At 45.7% G+C, this 25,863-nt stretch overlaps 4 protein-coding genes across 18 annotated transcripts in view; 2 read left to right on the top strand and 2 right to left on the bottom strand.

The window, feature by feature from the left end:
• mcf2la (mcf.2 cell line derived transforming sequence-like a) overlaps window positions 1–12,300 on the top strand; it is a 34,434-nt gene extending 22,134 nt beyond the window's left edge. For 6 of the 10 annotated variants that reach the window (XM_031851723.1, XM_031851722.1, XM_031851718.1 and 3 more), the window contains 28 exons: window positions 1,399–1,512; window positions 1,627–1,743; window positions 1,869–2,018; window positions 2,113–2,237; window positions 2,333–2,447; window positions 2,540–2,659; window positions 3,058–3,249; window positions 3,385–3,576; window positions 3,668–3,821; window positions 3,914–3,966; window positions 4,116–4,195; window positions 4,289–4,355; window positions 4,458–4,573; window positions 4,737–4,806; window positions 4,922–5,014; window positions 5,120–5,212; window positions 5,295–5,420; window positions 5,506–5,727; window positions 5,806–5,898; window positions 5,983–6,061; window positions 6,162–6,234; window positions 6,334–6,434; window positions 6,663–6,755; window positions 7,303–7,377; window positions 9,120–9,229; window positions 9,311–9,423; window positions 9,780–9,883; window positions 9,988–12,300. In XM_031851723.1, coding sequence (XP_031707583.1) covers window positions 1,399–1,512; window positions 1,627–1,743; window positions 1,869–2,018; window positions 2,113–2,237; window positions 2,333–2,447; window positions 2,540–2,659; window positions 3,058–3,249; window positions 3,385–3,576; window positions 3,668–3,821; window positions 3,914–3,966; window positions 4,116–4,195; window positions 4,289–4,355; window positions 4,458–4,573; window positions 4,737–4,806; window positions 4,922–5,014; window positions 5,120–5,212; window positions 5,295–5,420; window positions 5,506–5,727; window positions 5,806–5,898; window positions 5,983–6,061; window positions 6,162–6,234; window positions 6,334–6,434; window positions 6,663–6,755; window positions 7,303–7,377; window positions 9,120–9,229; window positions 9,311–9,423; window positions 9,780–9,883; window positions 9,988–10,067 — 3,120 coding nt within the window. In that variant the 3' untranslated portion in view covers window positions 10,068–12,300. Of the gene's footprint in view, window positions 1–1,398; window positions 1,513–1,626; window positions 1,744–1,868; window positions 2,019–2,112; window positions 2,238–2,332; window positions 2,448–2,539; window positions 2,660–3,057; window positions 3,250–3,384; window positions 3,577–3,667; window positions 3,822–3,913; window positions 3,967–4,115; window positions 4,196–4,288; window positions 4,356–4,457; window positions 4,574–4,736; window positions 4,807–4,921; window positions 5,015–5,119; window positions 5,213–5,294; window positions 5,421–5,505; window positions 5,728–5,805; window positions 5,899–5,982; window positions 6,062–6,161; window positions 6,235–6,333; window positions 6,435–6,662; window positions 6,756–7,302; window positions 7,378–8,138; window positions 8,214–9,119; window positions 9,230–9,310; window positions 9,424–9,779; window positions 9,884–9,987 lie in introns of all 10 variants that reach the window. The other 4 variants (XM_031851720.1, XM_031851725.1, XM_031851726.1 and 1 more) reach the window with 3 other exon arrangements.
• Window positions 12,301–13,087: 787 nt separating this feature from the next.
• cab39l (calcium binding protein 39-like) lies at window positions 13,088–18,339 on the top strand. Of its 2 annotated transcripts, XM_031852051.1 has the most exons (9): window positions 13,088–13,301; window positions 15,218–15,355; window positions 15,558–15,722; window positions 15,811–15,929; window positions 16,027–16,195; window positions 16,325–16,384; window positions 16,597–16,662; window positions 16,747–16,890; window positions 16,972–17,151. In XM_031852051.1, the coding sequence occupies exons 2-9, from the start codon at window positions 15,254–15,256 to the stop codon at window positions 17,149–17,151; spliced, it is 1,005 nt and encodes a 334-aa protein (XP_031707911.1). In that variant the 5' UTR covers window positions 13,088–13,301; window positions 15,218–15,253. The 2 variants fall into 2 exon arrangements, with proteins under 2 accessions (XP_031707911.1, XP_031707912.1); XM_031852052.1 differs by lacking the exon at window positions 13,088–13,301 and having other exon boundaries at window positions 15,254–15,355; window positions 16,972–18,339.
• cdadc1 (cytidine and dCMP deaminase domain containing 1) lies at window positions 16,882–22,026 on the bottom strand. The gene is made up of 10 exons (XM_031852050.1): window positions 21,808–22,026; window positions 21,377–21,477; window positions 21,096–21,273; window positions 20,686–20,983; window positions 20,403–20,609; window positions 20,215–20,324; window positions 19,850–19,899; window positions 19,225–19,584; window positions 19,099–19,147; window positions 16,882–19,006 (listed from the first exon to the last, which is right to left on the bottom strand). The coding sequence occupies exons 1-10, from the start codon at window positions 21,905–21,907 to the stop codon at window positions 18,906–18,908; spliced, it is 1,554 nt and encodes a 517-aa protein (XP_031707910.1). The 5' UTR covers window positions 21,908–22,026; the 3' UTR covers window positions 16,882–18,905.
• A 396-nt stretch (window positions 22,027–22,422) lies between these two features.
• rcbtb1 (regulator of chromosome condensation (RCC1) and BTB (POZ) domain containing protein 1) overlaps window positions 22,423–25,863 on the bottom strand; it is a 5,841-nt gene continuing 2,400 nt past the window's right edge. For 3 of the 5 annotated variants that reach the window (XM_031852047.1, XM_031852046.1, XM_031852045.1), the window contains 7 exons: window positions 25,671–25,813; window positions 25,340–25,403; window positions 25,014–25,140; window positions 24,775–24,901; window positions 24,501–24,652; window positions 24,262–24,392; window positions 22,423–24,008 (listed from right to left, as the gene is read on the bottom strand). In XM_031852047.1, the coding sequence (XP_031707907.1) occupies window positions 23,868–24,008; window positions 24,262–24,392; window positions 24,501–24,652; window positions 24,775–24,901; window positions 25,014–25,140; window positions 25,340–25,403; window positions 25,671–25,813 (885 nt within the window). In that variant the 3' untranslated portion in view covers window positions 22,423–23,867. The remainder of the gene's footprint in view (window positions 24,009–24,261; window positions 24,393–24,500; window positions 24,653–24,774; window positions 24,902–25,013; window positions 25,141–25,339; window positions 25,404–25,670; window positions 25,814–25,863) is intronic. The other 2 variants (XM_031852048.1, XM_031852049.1) reach the window with 2 other exon arrangements.

Here is a 25,863-nt window from a genome sequence, read left to right as displayed (position 1 = left end):
TGTGTGTGTGTGTGTGTGTGTGTGTGTGTGTGTGTGTGTGTGTGTGTGTCAAAAATAAATGAGTGGAGCAGCAGAGTGACTTTTAAAAGACTCCCTCGAACACACACACACTGTCTCTCTCTCTCTCTCTCTCTCTCTCTCTGTATCATCACTCTCTCTTGCATTCCTTCGTGCGATCTCCATCTCGCTCCATGCATTTTTTCCCAATGAGAATGGTTATCATGGCAACGCCGTGCAGTCATTTAATGACTGTGATGTATGTGCACCTCCGTGTGAGCGCAGGCCTACTTGCAGACTGAATTCAAGCCATGTACAGTGTTTGTATGGGTTTTTATGGACTGTTCTCTGTGATTCTGATGGACATCGACGACGGATGCAGGCAGTGGGTGGCACCATTTTGTAGAGATGCAAGACGCCAGTTAGTATGTTGTTTCCTCACATATGCAGCCCTCTAAATGGTTTAGAGATTTAAAGAACCAAAACATTTCCATTGCTATTCTACTATGTTTTAGTCTATTGGTTGTTTGCATGAGCAGCTCAGGACGCACCACTGCTTCTAAAATGTCAGTGACAGAAAAGCCAGGAACAAGCAGGAATGATGTTTGATTGGGCGGTGATCAAACTTCATACGTCCTGATTATTTTCAATGTTTTCTACAATATCCACACACTTTTTTTTCCTGCTTAATTTATGCCACCGCTGAGGATTTAATGAGCTTGTCACACATCTCTCAGCTTGCCTCTGGCCCTGTGTGTTTATGTGTGTGTGTGTGTGTGTGTGTGTGTGTGTGTGTGTGTGAGCATGTCACCCTACATCGATTTATGATGCCTAACAGTGTGGAGCAATCCACCCAGGGTTTTAGAGGAAGCCATAACCGATATAGCCTTTCAGCTGAATGGTCTCTTGGGCTGTTGTCTGTGTAAAGGCAATTCTACGCTTTTACCCTGTTAGCGCGGAGGTGGAGACTCAAAAGGCTGTGGTTGCTCCCAAAGCCACAGGACTAATTTACCTTGTAGTCACAGCTTTCTAGATGAGGAGGGGCAACAAGGGAGCGATGTAAGAGATTTAGTGGATATTAAATCACAGAAAAAAAAACTCTTCATTGTTCAGAATTGTAGCAGAGGGACAGCTGTTTACAGCGTCTAGCTTCACACCTCTCCAGCAGTACTGAACTTGATATGTTACCATAAAGTGAAGAAAGCCACTATATTGAAACTTTGTTCTTTAGTTGTGTTAATCAAATCAAATATGGCATCTGTGACTATTTTCTTTCAACCTCACTATAAAACCAAAAACTGAAGGCCTGGATTTTATCCTGACAGACTATTTCTACACCTGATTTCCTCTTAAAAAGACAAACGTTCTTGGTTACTAAAACGTCCTGTTTTTCTCTCTCAGGGTTCATTTCCAGGGAACTTACACTTGGTTCTGGTGTTGCGTCCCACTACTTTGCTCCAGCGGACTCTGTCAGACTTCCTGTTCAAGTACAACAGGGATGAGTTCAAAATGAAGGTGTGACTTGTGCACGGCACGTGTCTGTCTCTTCTTCTTTGTGTATTGTAAGTTACGCAGGATTGTCTTATAACAAATGACACTTCGTATAATCAGCCGGTTGTGTTTTATCAGGTGGTGATGCTGAGTTCGGTGACTGAGCTCCATGCTTATATCGACCCAGGACAACTGACCACAGAGCTGGGAGGAACGCAGGAATACCGCCATGACAGCTGGATCTCACACCGCACTGTGTGTACACGCACATTCATTTTGTCCGTTTCATTTTGAAGTGTTATTCTTTTTGTGTTCCATGGCAAAAAACAGAAACACCCCGTTTGACTATTCTTTTGCGACCTGTGTGTCTACCTCCACAGGCGATCGAGGCGTTCGCCCTCATGGTGAAGACCACGGCTCAGACCCTGCAGGCGTTCGGCACTGAGCTTGCAGAGACGGAGTTGCCCAACGATGCCGAGGCCACCACCAACCTGCTGCACACGCACACTCTGAAGAAGGATAAGATGACGGTCAGATATGCTGTTACGAAGGCAGGAACAGTGGAGGTGATTTTTCTCTGTTGCCACGAGAGTGTTGAACAAAATGATTTGTTGGATTTTTCAGGAGGACCTGCAGGTGGCTCAGTCTCAAGGGGGACGGCTGTTGGAGTGTATAAACGAGCCTCTACAGACGGACCCTGAATACATCATGACCAGTGACGAACTGGAAAACTTAGCTACTGTGCAGAGGTAAAAGAAGGGATGCGTGCAAACATTAACAGGCGAGGAAGTTGTCCCTGAACGCATCAATGAATCCTCCCTCCTTCTCTCCTCCTTCCTCTCAGACTCCTGGGTCAGCTGGACGAAACCGAGACAGCGTTTGATGAATTCTGGGAGCGTCACCGCACCAAGCTGGAGCAGTGTCTGCAGCTCCGCCATTTTGAACAGCACTTCCGTGAAGTGAGTTGAATTATGGGAAGTGTGGCTTTGGACAGCCTAACGGCAATATGTGTGCACGTAGTGCAGCATGTTGACAATGTGCTCGTTCGCAGGTGCGCGCCCATCTCGACGTGACATCAGAGCGGCTGTCAGGTTTCTCTGAGGTCAGCGTAAGCCCCGCCCATGCTGAGCACGTCCTCCGAGAGCTCAGCGGACACGAGGACAAAGCCTGTGTAAGACACACACACACACACACACTGTCCTGATTCATCATGCGACACATGCCCGACACTTTCCCCTTTGATGCATCCTTGAAGCCATACGGCTAATGATATAATCAATGTGATGCTCTATCCCATCCCCCCAATCACTGCACAAGCTTCACATGTGAAAATGCTGATATAAAAAAACGAAAGAGGTTGATTGATTTGTACAAAGTATGTGTCCTGCTCCTTCGAGGCATTGTAATGGACACTCCGCTCTACTTAGACGGAGAGGACCGAGAAGGAGAACAGGTTCTTTCACAGTCAGCGATTGATTGATGACGTGTCCACTGCTGACAGCCCACCATTCTCCACGTATCCTCAATATTTCGATATTAAAAACAGACATCTCCGCTGTGTTTCCACAGGACGCACTGGACCATGCCCTGTCCCTGGCGTGTGAAGGTGACAGGCTGATAGATGATTCCCACTACGCGGAGGACTCCATCAGGCCCAAGTGTAGCGAGCTGAGAGGAGTGTGCGAGGAGATCAGCTCCACTCTGAGGAGCAAGAAGAGCTTCCTGCTCAGGGCGATGGAGCTCCACCACGCTCTGGAGAAGGTAGGACTGTGGGCCAGATTGTGTGTGCATGGGAAGTGGAGAAAGATGATCTTTTTTTTTGGAGTTAAGTAATAGAAGATGGAACATTTTTCCAGACTTTGTAGTCCATCATTTCTATGAATATTTTCCTCCTAGGCGTCACGGTGGTGTGAGGATGGCATCTTCCTGTTGGCCAGTCAGCCAGTGGACCGCTGTCAGTCTCAGGATGGAGCTGAAGCAGCTCTGCAGGAGCTGGAGCGATACCTGGACACGGCGCCGCTGCACGCCATCGCCGACCGCAGCGCCATCTGCTGCCAGTATGAGGCGGTGCTCACAACTCAGCTCAGGGTCAGTAGGATTTAACAGATGAAATTATATTCCGTTTACGTTCTTAAGTTAATTCGCTGCAATACCTGCGATCGTGTTTGGTCTCCATCAGGACCAGGTAGAGAGAGTTTTCCAGAAGCAAAGCTCCGTTCAGGAGATGTTCGAGAAGAGACGCGTCAGCCTGAAGAAACTCGCCGCCAAACAGACCAGACCGGTCCAGCCAGTGGCACCAAGGCCTGAAGTGAAGTCTCCGCTCTCCTCTCCCAGTAAGCCTGGATCAATAGATAAACTGGTTTAGTGAAGAAGACTTGGTTTTTAAATCCTCTGACCTGATAAGTATTTTTTATCCGTCCTTCAGATCAACAGAGAAAAGAGAGAAGATACTCTGCAGATAATGCCATCTGCAAAAAGGTAAATGCATGACTATTAATCAAGTAGTCAATATTGAAGCTGGATTTTATTTAATTTCTTACTTTATGATGATTAGTTCGAGTCAATTATCCCTCAAAATGGTTAGATATGTTTAGTCAAATACTCCATATGAATGTGTGCATGTCCAGGTGGAGTCTCCCATACATAACGGTGGCACCAGACATGCTTCTCTCTCAGAAGAGGAAGAAAACCTGGCAGTGCTTCGGCGGTAAGGGGGGGTCAAAGATCATCCTCAGAGCCATAGATAAGAAAATCAGTGATACTGTAACTGACGGAAACTTCTGCTTTTGTTGTGTTGCAGCCACGTGATGAATGAACTGCTGGAGACGGAGAGAGCGTACGTGGAGGAGCTGCTGTGCGTGCTGGAGGCAAGTGTTGGTCATGTCACTTCAAATGACTGCTGAGTTGTAATTCGGTACAATTACAATTAGTTCTCCGTATCTGTGACGCATGTGATGTTCAAACTCCAGGGCTACGCAGCTGAGATGGACAACCCAGCCATGGCTCACCTCATCCCCAGCACCCTGCTGAGCAAGAAGGTCGTCCTGTTTGGCAACATGTCTGAAATCTACCAGTTTCATAAGAGGTACCCCCCCCCCCCAGTATTTCTGCTAAGCTAAGCTGCTGGCTCCAGCTTCATGCTTACCGTACAGATGCGAGAGTGTTATCAATCTTCTCATGGAACTCTTGGCAAGAAGGTGAATAACTGTATAACTGACACTCTAAACCTTCACGTCGTTTGTCTCCAGGACGTTTCTTAAAGAACTGGAAGCGTACACTGACTGCCCAGAACTAGTGGGCCACTGCTTTTTAGAGAGGGTGAGCACTTGCCTCCTGCTTTCTGGTGTGGACTCATAATGAGCCAATAAAAAAACATATATTTTATCTTAAAAAGTCAAATCAATGACGGACATGATTTTACGTCTCTCTGTAGATGAAGGACCTGCAGATCTACGAGGCGTACTGCCAGAATAAACCTCGCTCTGAGAGCTTGTGGAGACAGTGCTCCGACTGTGCCTTCTTCCAGGTAGAACCTTTAACCCTTCACCCCGTACTTTAGCAACACCTTCCTTTCCGTGTGGCTCAAAAGAACTCCAAGTATCCTCGTTGGTTTATGTTTTGTGTGAACCAGGAGTGCCAGAAGAAGCTGGAACACAAACTTGGTTTGGACTCCTACCTCCTTAAACCTGTCCAGAGAATCACCAAGTACCAGCTGCTGCTGAAGGTGAGCTGATGTTTTGACTGTGTATCCATGTGGGCTTATTTCAGTCTCACTGTATTCACATACATATGTTGTGTGTTTGCAGGAGTTGTTGAAGTACAGCAAGGGATGCGACGGCTGTGATGACCTACAGCAAGCTCTCTCCTCCATCCTGGGGATCTTGAAGGCTGTTAACGACTCCATGCACCTCATCGCCATCACGGGATACGAGGTCGGAGACGGTTTGGATGATTCGGAGCAGCCGTTTAGTCAGTTGTGCAAGAGCGGAGGATAAAATATCTGTCTCCCTACTTCAGGGTAACCTGTCGGATCTGGGTCGCCTGCTGATGCAGGGCTCCTTCAGCGTGTGGACGGAGCATAAAAAAGGTCACGCCAAAGTCAAAGACCTGGCCCGGTTCAAGCCCATGCAGAGGCACCTGTTCCTGCACGAGAAGGCGCTGCTCTTCTGCAAGAGGAGGGAGGAGAACGGGGAGGGCTACGAGAAAGCTCCGTCCTACAGCTTCAAGCACTCCCTCAGTGTAAGCTCACATTAATCAGGTTTTTAGTTGCCGGGGTGAAAGATTAGGGCTGACTGTGTGTCTTCATTCTCCTCTCAGATGACTGCGGTGGGCATTACAGAGAGCGCTAAAGGAGACAACAAGAAGTTTGAGGTTTGGTGTAACTCCAGAGACGAAGTCTTCATAGTCCAGGTGAGCTCACAGCCTCGCCGCTTTGATAGGCGGAGAAGAAACCCTATCGCTGTTAATGCCGTGTTATTGATTTTTCTCATCTAGGCTCCAACACCAGAGATTAAAACGTCATGGTTGAACGAGATCCGCAAAGTTCTGACCCAGCAGCTCAAAGCCTGCAGAGGTATCATGAACACACCGCACAAACGCCAAATCATTTTGCATTTCTTCTTCTTCTCTGTCTTTTTGCACAACACCGCTCTCAACTGCAGTTCATGTTTTAGATGCCAGTCAGCAGAAGAGCTCAGACTCCGTTTTCCCGAGTCCCACCAGCAACAGCAGCTCCATCTCACTCAGGTGGGTGTCTAGCCTTGTAAAGACATCGCACACACAAGGCGCACCCACGGATAAGATGCCCTTTATTTATTTTTAACGTTTCTTTCTTCTCGTTCCCAGTCCATTTCGTAGCAGTGGTCAGAAAAATCAGAAGAAGCAAGAGGAGAAGAAGGCGGAGACGAGCTCGGTGTCTGACTCCTCTTCTTCACTGAAACACAAAGGTAAATGTTTGATAAATCCTCACACTTAGACATGACATGTATTAGTCTGTGGCTGAGACGCTCCTACTGAGAGCTGCAGAGTAAACCCTCACTAATCTTCTTTTTCTTCATCGCCTTCATCTTCATGGTTCCTCCTTCTGTCTCTCTACCTCTCAATTATTCTTTTTTTTTTTCCATTATTGCAAACCTTTCTTTTTCTTTTCCTCCATTTCAAACCATTGTTTCCAGATGAACCAGTGACCAGTCCGACCACTGACAGGTCTGCAGTGGCTAAAAAGCGTTTTACTTTGCAGGGCTTCAGCAATCTGAAGAGTCCGAAAGGTAACATTGACAGACCGAAAGAGGATTTTAGCTTTCATTTTGTCTTTAACGAATGAAAAGTTTAAATTATGAGCACTAAAACGCACCCTTAATTAAAATAAATAAGGAAGTTTTCTCTTCAGCCAGTATAGTTATCATCAGTTTTTATAATAAATACAGTACATACAGTACATGTGCTGTGGTATTCATTGAATATCAATTATTGCATTATAATATGGCTGTGAGGTTAACTGGTGATTCTCGTTTTAATGTTGCAGTCACTCTGCCTCCTGGTGGTAAAAGTCAAACATTGCTGTAGACACACCAGACCTTAAATATTGAGTTTCTACATGTACATCAGTTCACACGTCACAATAAGCAGTATTAATTCTGTTTTTTTTTACCTGATGCTGACCAAAGACTGGAGGTCCCACTAGGCACAATATGTACAAGCTTCTCGCTGGTTTAGATATTTAATGAGTGTCGTATTCTTGCTCCGTGCTCTTTCTCACTCTTCTTCTTCTTCTTCCTCTTCCCTCTCTTCCCTTTTTTCTGCCTGTGTGGCCAGGCTCGGCCCTGAGCCCCGAGCACGGCTCCAAACGCCACTTGGTCAAGAGTGACCCCACACCGTTTGGGTTCAAAGGTACATTGTCGTCCGATATCAGGGGCCCGTCTAACGCTTAGAGGCCGTCATTCATCCTCCCATCCCTCACCACTAAAGCGTACTCCAGTACGTGTGTTTAGATCTCACCCGTGTCTCACATTAGAGGGATGAAACTGGACATGATGCGACACCAAACATTAATCCAGCAGTATAAGCTGGTTTTCATACCATCACCCTGCATTCACCGTCACACATTGTACGAGTGTTGAGAGAGAAATGTGTTAAAAGAATATCTGCAGGACCTCGAAGTCTTGAAATGCAGTTGCCATGTGCATAACAATATTTTTTCACAGGTCATGAATCATCATCACTGAATTATGTGTTTTGTACCTTTTAACATTTTGGGAATTGTTCTTATTTAGAGTTAGCTTAGCATAAAGACTAGAAACAGAGGGGAACAGCTAGCCTTGCTTTGTCCAAAGGTAAATTGGCCTTTGGACGGAGCCAGGCTAGCTGTTTCCCCCTGTTTCCAGTCTTTATGCTAAGCTAAGCTAACCGGCTGCTGGCTCCTGCTACATATGCAGTAGTATAAAATAATTTGTGAAGATGCTGTGGTGAACACTTAACAAATGTCTGATTACTTTAATCAGGGGAGAAATCCCTGCGTATGTCCAGTGGCAGTGATGTGGAGCGGGTTTACACCTGCAGGTCTTTCTCCTGGTCCATTTTGCCGACCCAGCTGTCTGACTACAGGACTAGCTGTCTCACTGACTCGCTGGCTGTTTCTCCCCCGTCCATAGAGCCGGCTCGCCATGCCACTCTGAGCAGAGTCAGATGGATGAGTGCCTCTAGTCTGTTACAGAACAAGCGGCGAGGTACAGAGCCGCTCTGAGGATCAGCCACTGTGGGTGTTTGCTGTGGTTTATGGTGGACATGATTGATTTGAAAGGGGTAAAGTGTGGCAAAATATCCACTTTCCTTTCATTTAGCCTTGTATTGAGTCTTATTGACTTATCTTTCATTTGGCGTCAGTTGCTGAAAGCTATTCTTTACTCTTTGCACTTGCAAATATAAGATTTAAGTCTGACTTCAAGGCTAAATGGCACCGTTTTCTGAAAGTTACCGACTCTACCTCAAATCAATCATTCACTCTTCTTCTACTGTTGGGTGTTTTGGGTTAGGGATGGTGTGGTGTGGACAATAATGAGTATGAGAACTTATTTTCCAGCACTGGCAGTCAGAGCAGTCTTGAAATTAGTCCACGTGATTCAAATCTCTGAAATCTTCTGATCATGAATCTTGATTTATCTTTGTTGGGACCTGTCCTCTGTCTACATTGATCTTCTCTGGGATTTTAGAGGAGTGTGATTTGGTTGTTTGAGTGTGTGTGTGTAAATGTATGTTCTGATCTGGTGGTCCAGAACAGATCGTGTGGTTTTGTGCTCCTCATGGGTGATTTGTGTGTAACTGGGACTCTTACTTCCAAGTGGCATTTGGATTGCTCCTGGCAAAATTCCCCTTCATTAACATGTCTTTGTGTTTCTGTTCTTTTAATATCAACAGAAAACATCAATCTCACTTATATTCCAACCATGAATATCCTGACTATCCACTCAGCGCAGTCACTCTGTCCGCATCATTCTACATGTTTTAAATTTTCCTTAATTAGTGAACCAGGAAGCATTTTAATGCCACGTGGAGTGTGAGTGTGTGTGTGTGTGATACAGATTCCTCAAGTCACCTTCCATGTCTCATTATTCCACTTCTCTCCTCCCCTACAGCCTGGACCAAGGCGTCTCTCTCGGTGGACACCTCAGAAGAGAATGATGGATACTCCAGCAGCGAGGACCCCATGAACTCTGACACCGAGGACGAAGAAGGAAGGAAGCTGGTGAGCCTGAACCCGAAGACTTCTCTTACCTACACTCTGTTGTTTGATGTTTGCCACCTCTAACCGACCTGCCCCCCTCAGGCTCCGGGAAAGTACACGGTGGTAGCGGACTGCGAGAAGGCGGGACCTCAGGAGCTGTCTGTCAAGAGCGGAGACATGGTGCAGCTAATCAGAGAAGGAGAGGAGGGACAGTGGTAAACATCTGGTTTTCTTCAGTCAAAAGAACCCCAAATTAGTTATATCCCTGAGTTGGATTATTAAAGGTCCTAGCAGTTTTAAAATATATTATACTTCCACAATTAAGCACTTTATGGGGTCTATTTTGTTATGGAAATATCATGTAGAGTTGTGAAATTTATTAATTCTCTGCAGGCGTCCTGTTCAGGAATAAACCAGAATGTATTTTCCTCCTTAATTACAGTCACCACAATAGCTGGTACTGCAACTGTGTTTGGACAAACTCCAAATCCTTTAATGATTATGTGCAATAGTGCCAACAAAGGAGGCTACATGAATAGATGTTTACATCGTTGGGTTCCATCCTCTGCAGGTTTGTGAAGAACCTCCGCAGCAGTCAGGAGGGCTGGGTGGCAGCAGCGAACCTCCTCAGCCTCATCTCAAAGTCCAAGTCGTCCCAGTCGCTCAGCAGCTCAGGTATTCTTCCCATGTGCACTATATTAGAGACACCTGTTCCTCAACACTTTTTGTTTTTACGCCGTGATGTGCTCTTCCAACACCATTGTTGTCTGTCCCTGCAGACGGCAGCGTCTCGGGGAACCTCAGCACTTCTTCCAGCTGCAGCGAGACCTACACCAGCTTCTCCGACATCAAACCCTGACCTGCGATCACTGTCCCAGCCCCCCATGTCACAGTCCAACAAATGCTACCAGAGTTTTATCTGACGGCCGACTACACCCACCTTTTTCTGATTATTTCTAACCTCCTGTCAGTCTTATTTCCACCCAGCAGTATTAAACTCTCACTTTAGATTATTTTTACCTTCAAAGAGATCAACATGCTGGCCTTCTTTAAACATCACAGTATCTGTGGTGTACAGAGGAAAGCTAAACGTCCTCCGTCTCATAATTAATCCTTCTTGCAATGTAGCATTAAAGTGGACACATTTGAAGAACATCTGCACTTAAAACTGAACCCCTTCAAGCCGACGACATCGCGGCACAGCGACAGATTCTTGCGCGGGACGTCCACAGGTGCAGATACGATCAGAGTCGGTATTTCACATGATGCTTTAGTGTCGGACATTAATCGTACACCGTGAAAAGTGGCAGCTGGCTGCAAAAAAATGCTTCTTGTGATCTTGGAGCATCTCTGAGCAGGTCAAATCTTCAGGACGTGTCACTGTGAGTCTTGTCACTCGCAGGGGGAGGTGTGTTAGATCCCTGCAGTGTCTGGCGGGCCAGCGGTTGCATTCCTCCCATGTTGTTGATAAGAGCTTCCCAGCTGGTTTTGTGGTGTTATCTTCTACTGGAAACACAGAGTCAAATGCATCACTTGGTGAATGTCACCCACAGCGCTACCTGGTGGTCAGATGTCATTCACTTCTCAAGCCTCACATCCAAATCCCTTACACAGCAAGCGGCAGCTTGGAACAACTTTTGGACCTCCTTTTTTTTCATCTAAGAGTGATTCTCTAACTCTGAGCTGCTCTGGATTTACCTTCTCAGGAAGCCCCAGACGTCGCGTGGGCCGGCAGGTGTGACCGCATACCTGCTTGTGTCGACTCAGCTCCTTTTGTGTGTGCACGTTCTTGCACAAATCCAACTAGTGTATGTCGCCCTCCGGAGGCTAGAGGGTCATTCTAGTGCATTTAGCTGCTGGATTAATATCTAATGTCATGACCACTGCGCTCACCTATCTTTCGTTTGCACTGCGGCAACAAAAGCAGGCTTTGTCCCCTCCCCTCTGCTCCCAGCCCCCACTCAGGCATGTGACAGGAGCCACTTCTCTACAAGCAGCGCTAACCGGGGCCCGGACCTTTCTCAACATGTTTTGCACCAGCCGCCCCCCCCACAGCAATATTTGCTTGCTTAACCATGTAGCTGAGTAATCGAATAACAAGGTGCAAATAGGAAATAATGAGAAAAGTCTGACAGGGGGGGTAAACTAAGTTGGCTGTAGTGGAAAGGAGGGTGTTGATAGCATGTCTCTGACAAACCAGCTGCACACAAGGAAGCTGTGCTATTCTGAACACTGAATGACCTTTATCATACCTAGTTTTTCAAAGGCAAACATGTTTTTATGGTGTCAAACCGCCACCACCCCGTGGGTTACATTTGTCCACCACTGTTTATCACCACTGTGGTTTTGTTACACACGGCCCCGACTATGATTAGTGCTCGTGATGGTTTTCTCGGGCTCTTTTTGCTGGAAAAAAAAACACCTTTCTCATTCAAATCACAACACGCATGTCCTCCCTATGAAAGGAAAGATTCTTCTCCAGTAAAAAAAAGAAAGAAAAGGACACCTACGGGCCTCTCTGTGTCAAACTGTGAGCTTAACCAGGGAGTAAACTGTGGCTGGCATTATGCGTTGACCTGTGTGAGACCGAGAAAATGTATGTTACACTTGTACAGATGTGTCCTCTATACCTCGCATTGTTTTCCTCGAGAGCATGCACATTGTGAAGAGGATCATGGTTTATGTGAGTCTCCTTGTCTCTCTGTAGCGTCTCTCTTTGTGGCATGTTCCTCATGAACCTCTCTTTGTCAAGGCCCCGAACAAGGGAGTTTATTTTCTGCCCTCCTGGGAGCTGACACGGGCACGAAACTTAAGTCGGTGTTCTATCATGATCACACAATGAAGCTTATTGAAGGGTTTGTACTTTTTGACCTGGAGGCTGGAGAGATGAGAAGGGTTATATTTTTTAGGTTTCATTTTATGCAGCACATTGCAGCGACCACTGTCTTTATTTTCCTATTGTATCTACGGAGTATGGTGTTGCTATAAATATATTATCATGAGATATTATGTGTATATTTGTAAATATGTAATTCTGAATTGTATGTAAAATGAAAAGCAGCTTTAATAAAGTCTGAGATGGTTTCCTCTAAGGGATTTTGCCTTTTTGTGTGGGAATTTAAGCTATTTTATTTTATTCAAATTGTATTTGAATAAAGTTATAATTGTAACACCCTCAATTAGACCAGTGTAAGCCATGTAGGCTTTTGGAATAACTACTAACTGGCTTATTTTTTTTAAATAAATATTTTTTTTTGTAGATTCTTCAACATAGAAACACATAAGTACATTGGCTGTTATAAAATATGTATTTTGATCCGGATGTGTAATGTTAACCACGTGGTATTTAACCTCCAATGGGCTTTTTCCAGTTTAGACTGTCATGATTTGTTCTGGGGTGCGTCCCAACACGTACACCATCCGACCTTCAGTCTCTTTTCTCCTTTATTTATCCCTCTCGGTGGTGGAACAAAAAGCAAATCATGTAAAATAGATCAAATAATGTTTTCTATTGGTTTTAATACCATACATTATGGTAATATCTGAGGCAAGGTGGGTAGAAGGACTTCATGTGAGAGGATGTGAACGAGACTCAGACGCGGCTGGAAAGATACAGATGTATAAAGTTAGCATGCGGGAGCCAGACTCCTACCGGAAGTGACAGTTTTCTCTATAAAGCAAATTTGTCTGCCCGACAATGAAATATTGCACAAATAGGGACTTTCTTGGTTATATTAATTAACACAGGTAGTATTTATACTAATAGTTGTTCTCGTCTCAATTAAAACCCTCGCTTTCCCTTCTTCGTCCATTAATTTAAGCGCATGGGCGTCCGCGCAGGTTTTACTACGAAGATTTACGCCGGAAGTCGTTGGCTTTGTTCACGCTAGCTTGACAGTTGACTGGAAAGCGACCAGATGGAATTCCGCACTGGCTTCTTAACGGATTCCACACATTTTACATTGTATCGCGCACATTTTTAGCGGACTTTCCTGCTCACAAACAGCCCTGGCGTGACTACAACAGCCTGTCTGTGAACCGGGACAGAAGCGGTCAAGATATTTAAGGATACCCCACCAGACATCCTCCCTCTGTAGGTATCATTTGTAGCTGTCGAAGAGCAATAGCTCGAGATGGGTGTAGCCTTGTTAAATCACTGTTAACGCGGCCTTTTGTGTTATTTACTGCCGACTTCCTTACGCGTTCTTATTCCTCTAAACACTGTCGTTCACGTCTTCTTTAATTCTTCAGCAGCACAAATACAGTGTGTGTTTTTTGTGTTTTTTCCTCCTCGCTGTGTTACTTTAGACGACCAGCGTCATGCTAGCGAGGACGAAAACATTGCAGCTTCCGGTAACATTTCACAATAAAACCTGTCGAACCCTGTCTAGTGCTCAAACTATTACTTAATTCATCTATTAAATTATCTTTAGAAAGTAATCAATTAATTGTTTGACACAGATATGTCAATATGGACTTCTTTCATTTTTACCCACATTTTGTAGATGTAATATTTATATATTATTATTTTACAGCCATAGTCTGAGTCCATTTGTAATGCAGTGAAACTAATGCCATGAAGTGAACATGTTGTGTTTAAGATGTTCTAAATCTGCTCTGCTCTTATTTCTAAAGCAGAACTACCTGAACTATTATATTAACCTTTGTTGACTCTGCTCATTACAGGAACCTCTCCTGATGAAGCGACTGTATTAGTAATAAGCTTATAATGTATGGGAGGTGGGGATACTTCATACCTGTAACTGGTCACTTTCTGGCATACAGTCAGCCATGTTTCTCTAAGCAGGTGGAGGTGCAGCAGGTGGGAGCAGCTCTGACTCTATCACCAGCAAAGAGCTGTAACTGAATCTTTATTGTGTCTGTAAACGGCAGTGAAGTGCATCAAATACAGGCAGGCATCAGGGTCTGCTGTGGTATCGGGTTGCTCCTGCGTAGGGACAGTTGAGACCCAAAAAGCCCTGAACGGTTATGAATTGTATTCGATTCAAGGCTGTAGGTCTGACTGTTTGAGGGTTAACCATCCTTCCTTTGCTCCTCCTTGAGTACTCAGATTCCAGTTGAATCGTGAATGGCTGCCTCTGCATTCCGAGACAGTCGAGTATTTAGGAATGTGCGTGAAACCTGTTCCTTGAACTGTTCGAGTTGCTGTCACCACTATTGCAGGTGTGATGGGTAACTTTCCTGCTACACCGGAATGACTTCAATTAGTCACCAAAAGCACCTGGTATAATCCTAAACGGAGCAGCTGGCTAAGTCCTTTACATAACATTTAGTCTTAATCTTGAAACATTTAGTTCCAGCTGCAGCAACAGGGTGGAAATATTAGCCGTTGTTTACAATATTATTGGATTAGAAAGCAGGGGAGTTCCCCTCTTTTGATCGCTGCTTCCTCATCGCTCGCTTATCCATTGACAAATATTGACTGGAGCTGTGTGGGCATGACGTAATCTGATGATAACGTGTATTATTGGAAGTGAATGCATCGTGTTAAAGGGACTGAAGTGTGTTTAAGTCTTTTCTGTTTTTAAGAGAGTCCGAATTGCCCGACGGTACCTGAAGTATTTTGTGCGCTCAGCAGCTTTTCCCCGGACGTTGTGAGGCATCTTGTTCATTCTTCTTCTTCATTCTTTGTTGTGCAGAAGCAGTGAATCGAGGTTCCTTCAGCCTCTTCTGTCTTAGATAGTGATATACAACCGATCAGCGTTTTGGACACGGGGAAGAATGCGATGCCCTTTTTACATTCCTGGATGAGGATTAGCAGTCACAAGTTCTCTGCCGGTTCCTGACCTGGCCGGGATCGTGAAATCCACTGCTGCCTTTTTAAAATGCTCACACTCATTCACAGACCAAACTCTTTTTGCAGGAATATTTAAGTCGTAAATTGACTTTTAGATCGATAAAATTGCCATTTTTCCACACGCAATAACAGAACACACTGTTGTCGTTGCCTGCTCCTTTATGTGTCATGCATGTGTGTGTGTTCTCCAGGTCCCTGAGGCGTGTGTGTGTGTGTGTGTGTCCACCATGCCGCTGTTTGGTAAATCCCACAAGAGTCCGGCGGACATCGTCAGGACGCTGAAGGAAAACATGGCCATCCTGGTGAAACAGGACAAGAAGACAGACAAGGTACAGACAGGCAAGGGTGTTTCCAGGCGCCCCTAAGGTGACGGCCCTCTGTGAAATTAGACCATGGACCAGCCTGGGCCTGTCACACTTCCCTGTCAAGACATTTCACTCTCACACACACATATAAACTGTAGCCATAGGAGCAAAGTTCAGGCTCAAGTCAGTTTCAGATTTCAGCTCTTTCCCCCTCTCTGTTCTCCAGGCGTCTGAGGAGGTGTCCAAGTGTCTGGTGTCCATGAAGGAGATCCTGTACGGCAGCAACGACAAGGAGCCTCACACCGAGACGGTGGCCCAGCTGGCCCAGGAGCTGTACAACAGCGGCCTGCTGCTGTCGCTGGTGGAAAACCTGCAGGTCATCGAGTTCGAGGTGAGGAGAGGGCCGAGGGTGCGGTCGCCGTGTCTTCAGGGGAAAGAAACGATGGAGCGTTGAGGTGTTTTTATTTTCGTGCTTCCAGGGGAAGAAGGACGTGTGTCAGATCTTCAACAACATCCTGAGGAGGCAGATTGGGACGCGGAGCCCCACCGTTGAATATTTCTGCTCCCACCAAGAGGTCCTCTACGTGCTGCTGAGAGGGTGAGACACACACACACACACACACACAGAGTACGTACTCTACAGAGTCGGATGGCTTCCAGAGAGGTGACACAAACGCTCTCTCTGCGTTTTGAAGGTACGAGACTCCGCAGGTCGCGTTGAACTGTGGGATCATGCTGAGGGAGTGCATCCGCCACGAGCCGCTCGCCAAGATAGTTCTCCAGTCGGATCAGTTCAACAGCTTCTTCCACTATGTGGAGATGTCCACCTTCGACATCGCCTCCGACGCCTTCGCCACCTTCAAGGTACCTCGGGGGTCAAACCAGAAACTATGGAAAACATCTGCAGGACAGCGGTTTGAGTCACAGCATTTTGTAATGTTTAGCTCCATCGTGTGATGGATTTATAATACGTGCTCCCCTCTTTATTCGCAGGATCTCCTGACGAGACACAAAGTGCTTGTGGCTGAATACCTTGAACAGCACTACGATGCCGTGAGTGACGCGTAACTCCAGTTTTCTTTTTTTAACTTGTTTTGATGTTTAAATTGCTAAACGTCTTTGGGGGCAAATGGACAAATATTCAAACCACAGGCAACCAAACATTCCCAAGCATTCCCAAATTCCATCTGTTAATAATAATAATAATAATGATCCACCAGTTTGTTAGTAATCTATGATAAAATGTGTTTCTAATGTCACTACAGGTGTTTGCAGACTACGAGAAGCTGCTGCACTCTGAGAACTACGTCACCAAGAGGCAGTCTCTAAAGGTCTGATTTGTACAGCATTACACATCTATATATTATATATATATATATATGTATATATGTATATTGATTGTCTCTCTCCTCCAGCTCCTGGGCGAGCTGTTGTTGGACAGACATAACTTCACGGTGATGACGCGCTACATCAGCAAGCCTGAGAATCTCAAGCTGATGATGAATCTGCTACGAGACAAGAGCCCCAACATCCAGTTTGAGGCCTTCCACGTCTTCAAGGTAACAACACACAAACACAACACGCGTGCATGTAAACGCAGCAAATGTCCAGAAATAAACTGTTCCCCCCCCCCCCTTCAGGTTTTTGTCGCCAATCCCAACAAGACGCAGCCCATCATCGACATCCTGCTCAAGAACCAGACCAAGCTGATCGACTTCCTGAGCAACTTCCAGAAGGACCGCACAGACGACGAGCAGTTCAACGACGAGAAGACCTACCTAATCAAACAGATCAGGGATCTGAAGAAACCGGCCTCCTAGAGGAGCGCGGCTTTTTTATTTGATAGGAAGACGTAGAAGAAAACAACACATTAACAATAACAGTCATTCTATTTTATTTAAAGACGTTATTTGTCTTTGGTTCATTTAAAACTCGTGCAACAGTAGTTCTCAATCACTGATCTTTTCTTTTGTACATTTTTTTTTAATCGTGAAATCTCTTTGCCCTTTCATCTGTAGCATGTAGCGCCACAACTCAAGGTGTCGGAGGAAGCTGATTAGCTCTGTTGGGAGAATCACAGCCACCAGATCCTCAGTTAGTCGCAGCACGCGTGTTGATTTTTAACTATTTAAATGAAGTAGCTGCAAATCCAAAAAAAAAACAACATATATGAAGAATTTCTGCTTCTTTTTTTCGTCTTTTAGTGGGATCAACATGTCCGCTTCAACCCGTTTTCATCACTAGTTCTCTTTGCTGGTGGCTGATGGTACTTTCTGTATTATATTAAAAAAATGTTCTTTTTGTTTGTTAATCATATCACTGTTTCCACACTGCTTGAGGGTAATTATGTTTTATATATAGTTTCAACAGGAGGCACTTTGCTGTGTGGAGGAGCCGTAAAGATGGCCGCTCGTGTCTTTGTTTCTTCTCTCTCTGTACTGTGACAAAGTGTTCTGCTCTGATGTTGGTGTTAGAAAGGAGAAGAGTCAAAGGTGCCTTTTTGGTTTTGGTGTGTTTTCTTCTTTTTGTATTTGACAGCATCTCTCCAGGGGGAGCTTAGTTATTACGTCTGAGAATATGCTCTGGATAAGAACATATTTGTTGTGATTGAGCAGTGAACCTCTTTAACTCGCTATATTTGAGTTGTTTGTAACTTAAACTTTTATATTTGACTCCGAAATGAAAAATCATAATTCCATTTTCCATTAGGGTTATATCAGCTCCCACAGAAGGTTTATGTTTGAATCTCTTTAATTAGGACTCTAAACGGTACATTTGAAGACTAATACTCTAACAGGAAGTGTGCAGCTGGGTGACAGTAACAATTATAAAACTGTGAACGGACATTCTGCTTTCGCTTTTCTGGCATAAAATAAACAGCAGCTTTTTATTTGACGCTGTAAGCTGTGACACATCTTCCCAGTGTCCTCTCTCTGATAGCAGCCACCTTGTTTTCCACATTGATGCTATTGTACCACATTCACGACAAATAAAAGGATGGGAATTCATGCTTTGTGTGTGTGTGTGTTGTTTACAGGCAGGTGCTGTACAACTTTCATTTTCTTAACTTTATTCTCATGTATATTTATCTCCTTAAAATATGCTTCAACTTACTTTAAACACCAAAGCACACAATGACACCAGAGTAAAGCTTTGTAATCCAGCTCCTTCCTTAAAGCTGCTTTATGCATCATATCAATACATCTGTAATATAATCATGAGGAAAATACTTTCGGCGTAGCGTACCATCTGCAATTCAACATCCTTTAAATGAACTATCCACCACGTATATAAAAGTGAACTGACAGACAAATCCACATATCACAGTTTATATTACTATTTAAAATATATTTTCTTGTATCTCTATTTCCCGCTCTCGCTCCTTTCTTCCTAATAGATTCCTTCTTTGGTCCAACATAGAGGCAGACCAGCGATCAAGGTCATGACACCGATCCCAGGTACTTCATGAAAGAGTGAATGAATAAAATGATGTGTGGCGCAGACTTAACGTTCCGATTTCTCCCAGTTCTTACAGTTCCCTGTAGCGTTGCATTTGTCCGTCTGCGGCCGGCGTTCAGCTGACAGTCGGCGAGTCGTGGGATCTGTTGGTGCACAGCTTCTTCTTGCTGTGACTCTCCCACTCGGCCTGCCTGCTGTGCTTCCCGACATAACCATCTGGAATAAAAGAAAAGACACCGAGGGTTACTTTTTTTTCGAGACATGTAAAGGCACATTTGAAGACGTCGAGGTTACAAGGTGGGACTCACTGGCGTGGTGAGGAGAGGACGCCGAGGAAACCGAAGGGCTCCTCTGCCACTGTGAAGACAGAACACAAATGTCACCTCCTTGTCTGCTTTCCTCAGCAGAGAGAGACGTCGTCCTTGCGTACTCACTATGAACTTGCTGACGCCTTTCAGGCTGCCGAACCTCAGGTAGGAGATGTCTCCCTTGTGCTTGTCCCGGTCCTGGTCCGTGGTGTAGATGTGCGTGATGCCGGCGCCTCTGATCAGAGGGACGCACTCGTCGCACGGGCATTTGGTCACAAACAGCATGGTGGGCTCCTCCGGTTTGATGGGTCGGGTCCTGAAGGTGAGGGCGTTCTGCTCGGCGTGGACGATGTATCTGTATTTGCGTCTCTGCCGGTCCTCCTGTTTGTTGTCCATCTGGGGGTACTCTGCATAGTGGGAGCCGGCTGGGTAGGCGTTGTACCCGCAACCCACCAGGCACAGACACCCCGTTCCATCACTGGCAGCCTGGGACAAGAGAGCAGATCAAAGTGAACTCGATTAACAGGAATAATGATGCTATTAGTAATTACTATGTATTATATTTCCCTGTGCCAGTGCCAGGCCTCTGCTATCGTGCACACTGACTCAGTGGCACACCTTAATATAAAATGAAAGCAATCGAACAAACACCTCCACCCATATGAGGCCACAGAAGCAATGTTAATTGTGCACCTGGGATAATAAAAAAAACAAAACAGAAGTTTAATCAAAGGAAGGAAGGTGAGCTCACCGATGGTGCTTTGGCCCAGATGACAGCACCCACACCCACTTTGGGGTCCTCTGGAATGAAAATGACAGCTTTGCATAGAAGAGGCTGGTGACAGGAACGCTGTTTAATGATGACTGTGACCTTTCAAACATGCAATGTAGGGAAAATGTCCGACAGGCATGCATCTGTTTCGTCGAGAGTCACTGCCGAGATACTCACACACACACACACACACACACACACACACACACACACACGAATCGAATGCTGACCTCAGCTATCTGTGTTTGTAATTCAATGAAAAGCTAGTGTGCTGTTTGATAGTGAAACAGATGATGTGTACTGGGAAGAATCCTGTCTGTGACAAACAGAAGAACCAATCAGACCTGTTCTATAAGCCAGCAGCCTGGCTTGGATGATGCAATGGCGAGCCACTTCTTGGGACATCCCCTCGTGACGGAGAGGCGGCGAGGACTCCGGGGTTGACGGCTGCTCCCTGGGTCACAGGAGCGACACAGTCAACAACGGCAAAACGCACGGCAGACGCGTGAGGGACCGGCGAGCGTTTTCTAACCTGTGGAAGCCGTAGCGTTGCTGCGGCACACCCGCAGCCACCGCGGCCAGAACCTCCACCAGCTCCCTCATGTTGTGTCTCAGGTTGGAGAAGTTCGGCTCCACACAGAAGTTCTCCAGACCCATGTGGGTCAAGATCTCCCGGTGCCGCTCGGACGTCTTGACCAGGAGCCGTCTGCGGAAATCCTTCAGGTGTGTCGTCCGCTCTCTGGAAAAGCAGGAAGAACGTCTTACATGCAACACAGCAACGGTTCATCAATGAGTTGTGATGCAAAGGACGGTACCTGTTGAAGAGCTCCTCTGTATTCAGCCCCGGTTCATCATCGGACATTCTCTCCACGAAATCACACTTCCGGGACGTCTCGTCCACAAACTGCGCCAGGCCGGGCGCCAGCGGCTGCAGCAGCACACAGATGTGGGGACGGCTGTTGGACTTCAGCCTCTCCACTGCCACGGCGTCCAGTGCGGCCTCCTCCGTGATGCGGTCAAGTGGACCGAGGGAGCTCGGGTGGTCTGCGGAGGCGGGCCTCAGCATGCTGACCTCAGGGTCTCCGGGCCAGAAGGAGATCCGATTGACCCCAGCTGGAAGAAGAGAAAGCAGCATGGTGTATTGTGGAGGAGGTGGAGCCGAGCGATCCAAAGTTCAGCTCATTACTGATGTATAATACGTCAGTACGTTTGTAAATCTCCTCACCGTTGATGATCATCTTGAGGCAGGAGGCGCAGGGCCTCCGCGAGAAGTACAACTGACAGTCAGCCAAGCAGGCGCCATGTTGGATGATGGCTGCCTGTCCTGCGTGGAGATCGGGTCCTGAACAGTGGAGTCCCACCACCTTGCGGTCCCGCACCACCACCAGACCCGTCCCACGGATCTAGAACACGACAGATGTCATTCACTGAACATTGAGAACGCTCGAGTGCTGCAGCCTACGATAACTCACTGTCCCACAACTGTGTGTATGTCATGAAACCCACCTCACTGTGGTCCTCTTCTTCGGATTGCTCTTGCGGGAACAGCTCCATCCACAAACTCAACAAGGTGAACAGGTTTACCTCCGATAGCCTGGGGCCAGGACCTGGAGGACAGCCAATAAAAAGCAGGGCACACTCAGCTGGACACACATGAGACACACTGAGCTAAACTATACATTTAGGCTACTGTCATGTAAGCCACTTGCTCTTCTGAGGTAATCATGATGGTTATTGACAAGCTGCTACCACAAACATTCTAGATGTAGCTGCTATATTAGGCAAGAAAAGCCCTTTAAAGAATGGACATGCAGGTGTAACAGCAGCGGTAATTACAGATTAAGTACAGATCAGCTGCTCACACATCAGTTGTTTTATGTCATCACAGAAGTGTTGCTAAACAATCACAGCACGTGCTATTCCTCCATCTGGCTCACCTTGTAGTCTGCTGTTAGTCTGAGCGCTACTGTTTCTCGTATCGCGACCCGGTGTGGACTGGCCCGGATCGGCTCGGTTCATCATCTCGCTTCCTTCCATTCAATCAGGCTCACCTATACTTCCCACGCGTTACATGTAACAGGTTTGGATTATCCTACATGTACTGCACACAAGAACTGACCTTGGATCTGTTCCTGTCGCGGCTCGTGGTCGGTTGGTTGACAAACCTCCGGGTGAGTTCCGCAATAACCTCTGACGTAACAAAGAGGGCGGGGCAACGATGACTACGTCGTTGAATACCCGTTTGTTCCGGCAGGTGGCAGCAGAGTACCACGATATCCTACAGCATATAACCGCTGCTTTTATTACACTATGAAGAAGTAGCTGCCTTAGTATGACACACAACATTAAGTGCAGAATAAGAATAAGACATAATGTGATTTTTATAATATCTGAAGTCTAATTTCATGCCAAAGAATGCACATAATAAGAATGAATTAATAAGAGACTACTCTAGTGCAAAGAAAACCACATGGAAACAAAGCAGAGTTTGAGTTATTTATTTCTTCAGAGACTTGTGATTCCATAAATAAATATACGTATAGAAAAACATGTCAGTTATGTAACAGCAGAAAAACAGTGGTAGAGATCCCAGTACTTTAGTGCTGATCACCTCAAAGTAAACCATGGTGCTGAACCAAATAAATATAAACTTGTCCTATGTAAATAAAATATAAACAAAGTACAGTAAAAATACACTTTAATCTTAATACAGTAAGCAGAACAATCTTTTTCTTTTCATCTAAAACTAAATTGTAAACTTGCTCCTAATTCCGCTAAAGAACAGAAACCTAACCTCAATTCATCTGTAGTTGTTTTCTAACCTGAATGATGCTCTGCTTTGATAATAAACAGCGTTCCTACTTACCAGCAAGCTCAGACCAAATCAAACTGCTTGTCTGATGGAGAAATAGAAACCTAACAAAACGAAACTGATCTGACAAGTCAGCTGACCTGGCCAATCACACTCTTTTTCTACCGCTTACATTAATTACCCAGTAATGCAACAGAAGTAATAAACCAGGACCTGCAGGCAGTTATTGGTCATCATAAACCCAAGCTGACAGAATATAAACAAAACATCTCACTGTTTAATCACGGACGTTCATATTGCTTTTTAGCCTGCAGTGTATTGTCCTTTAAAATGTGATTAAATTACAGAGGAATCACTCAGGATTCATTTTGGTCTCACTGAGTTGCCCCTTGGTTTTTTTGCATTTGCCCCGAGAACACAAACAGATGAAAACAGACACCGTGGATCAGTTTGTTGTCAGTCCCAGAGTAAAAAAAAAAGGAATAGAAGGTCATCCTTGGAATATAAAGCGTCTGCAACAAGCCATCTGCCTTCGATACATGACAAGAAAAAGAAGCGACTGCAGTTTCTTAAAAGTGCCATAGAGCAACATATTTAAGTCAGGTAAAATGATCATACAAAACAAAACAGACTCGAGTATAAAAAGGAAATTATTATACATCCCACAATGGTTTTTAAACTTGTGTACGTTGACGCCTTTAAATGAGCTTCAAGAGCGACTTTAAATTGAAACTTTCAACACATCCAGGAGCTACTTTTGCTGTAAATTGATGTGTTTCGGTAAAGTGGTTCTTGTGTCCTGGCCAGTTTAAGTCAAAGCTCTTCTACCTAAACATCTCTTTCAGGTGCCAGACACAGACTCTGTCCTCTGAACCAGGTCTTTGGTCTCCCGAACGAATGAATGTCAGAAAAAAAAGAGTTAGCACTGGCCGAGAGAACAAGCAAAAATTCAAGTACAGCGTGAAGAGAGCTCAATGCAGCGAGACAGAAGAAAAAAACCTCCACAGGAATTGGCCAAAGAGCTGATCTGCCGATAAAGCAGCTTAAAATTCCAGTCCATATAGAGAACGCTGCTTATCCGCCTCGGTAAATATGAAAATCAACGTTTCAAGAAAGCTTTCTTTTCGGAATGTGATCCGACCTGATGTTTGTGGAGCAGCGACGCGGTAACGTCAAGAGTACCGCTCAGTTCTTGAAGGCCCCGCAGCGGCTGGCTTTGCTGATGAACTCTTTGAGCATCGCTCCGTCTACCTGCCAGAAGGCTTCGGTCTGAGTCACCTGAGTGAGGTGGTTCACGCAGAAACGAAAACAAAACACTTCCAGGTCCTAGAAAAAGACAAATAACACGAGACAGGGCGATGCGTTTGTCAAAAAGTGTTGGCTTTATGGAGAATCTTTTGACCGATTCTTACTTCAAAACTATTCGAGGGAAAGTCTAGATGTTATTTTCACGAGACATGTTTATCATGCAGCCTCTCAGTTGCTTTAAACTCAGACTTTTGTTGTAAAGTATATGAAAATATCTGTAAAAGTAGGGTGAACCTCTACAGTATAGTAGTACAGCGTGCCTGTACTGTACCTCAGCGTCGTATCGTATGGCGGCAGACAGCAAGGTGAAGGCGTTTTCGACGTTGATCCCTCTCTTGATGATCTGCTGACACAGTCGTTTCAGGCGGTTCTCACAGTAAGAGGTGGCCAGGTCCAACAGGCCTGCAGCCAACACACACACACACACACACACACACACACACACACACAGGTATGAATCGAAGCCACACAAATGAGAAAACAGAGCATTTGACAAATGCGCGTGCTGACCGATGGCGTCCTCGGGTGGAAGGTCGACGGCGTCCGTGTAGAGGAACTGGAGGAAGGATCTGTAGACAGGGTAAGAGAACTGGCCGATCTCGATCACGTCCTGCTGATCCTCCGTCCACTGGGAGCGAAACATGGACCGGAAATGCTCACACCTGCTCAAAACAACACACATTATCTGTCGTGAATTTTTTGGGTTGCCAGACTGGTGTGCATGGGAAAATAACTGCTTTTTTTAGAGTTATATCTACGTCTTAACAGCACACGGGACACGCACCTGATCTTCAGCACAGCTTTGTGAACGTGAATGCACTTGCCGTCGACGCTGAACTTGAGGTCGGCTGTCTCCGGGCTGTCGAACTCTTTCCTCAGAGCCTCCGCCACGGTCATGAAGTCGTCGTGCTCTGGAATAAAGCAGAGAGCAATAAATCAAGCTTAAGGTCACGTTTTTGAGAACAGATCTCACGATGTTAGCGAAGAAAGGATGAGGATCAACACCCTCTCTCTCTCTCTCACCCATAGACATGAGCCTCCACATGACGGAGGGCGTGGCGAAGCAGGCGAAGACGTCGTCGGTGGTGGTGAAGTGCGTGAGGTGTGGCATGACGATGGACTGACCCCGACACTGACCCCACATATACACCTGGAGGGTAAAACATAATCATGGCTTACTGAACACACAGGCTCACTTAAAATAATTGGTAAAAAAAAACTGAGAAACACTCAATCCTGCAACAAAACAAAAAAAAGCCGATTATACAAACTCTGAAGCCAAATGCACATATCCACTCACATATGAATACATAAGGAGCCATCGTAGACAAGATTAATTGCATATGTACCTGACCGCTTTGGGTCTTGGCTGCTGACGTATGTGTTGAATGGCAAGCTGCGACCTCGACAATCCTGACAAACGAGAGATGCGTTAACAAATTGGCACAGATTCACATAGAGAGTGTTAATGTCCCGTTACAGCCACAACAAGAAAGGGTTTTGTTATTGTCTACGACGAGTTCCTTTTGCACACTGACGACTACTTAAGACCAGGAGCGAAAAAAGGTACAAGGGGGGAGGAAATGAGGACAGGAAACAGGAAGTAGAAGTCTAAACAGGATGGGAGGAATCTGTCTCTTCTCCAAACACAAAGACATCAGCCCCTCTTTTGCACCTCACCTCTCTTTGTCCGCCATGATCAGCACCGGGCTGAGGTGGTTGCTCTTGTTGCCGGTCCCCAGCTGACCGTAGGTGTTGGCTCCCCAGGAGTACAGCAGCCCTTCATCGGTCAGTGCCAGGCAGTGGCTGTTGCCCGACACAACCTGGGAAACAGGGAACGGTTGAGTCATGCATAGAGACAAGTGTGTGATGA

This window comes from Anarrhichthys ocellatus, unplaced genomic scaffold (assembly GCF_004355925.1).
Source record: "Anarrhichthys ocellatus isolate YVR2014 unplaced genomic scaffold, GSC_Weel_1.0 scaffold12, whole genome shotgun sequence".
Classification (NCBI taxonomy): domain Eukaryota; kingdom Metazoa; phylum Chordata; class Actinopteri; order Perciformes; family Anarhichadidae; genus Anarrhichthys; species Anarrhichthys ocellatus.
Note: the sequence above shows the minus strand (reverse complement) of the source record. Positions and strands in the feature narration are given on the sequence as shown.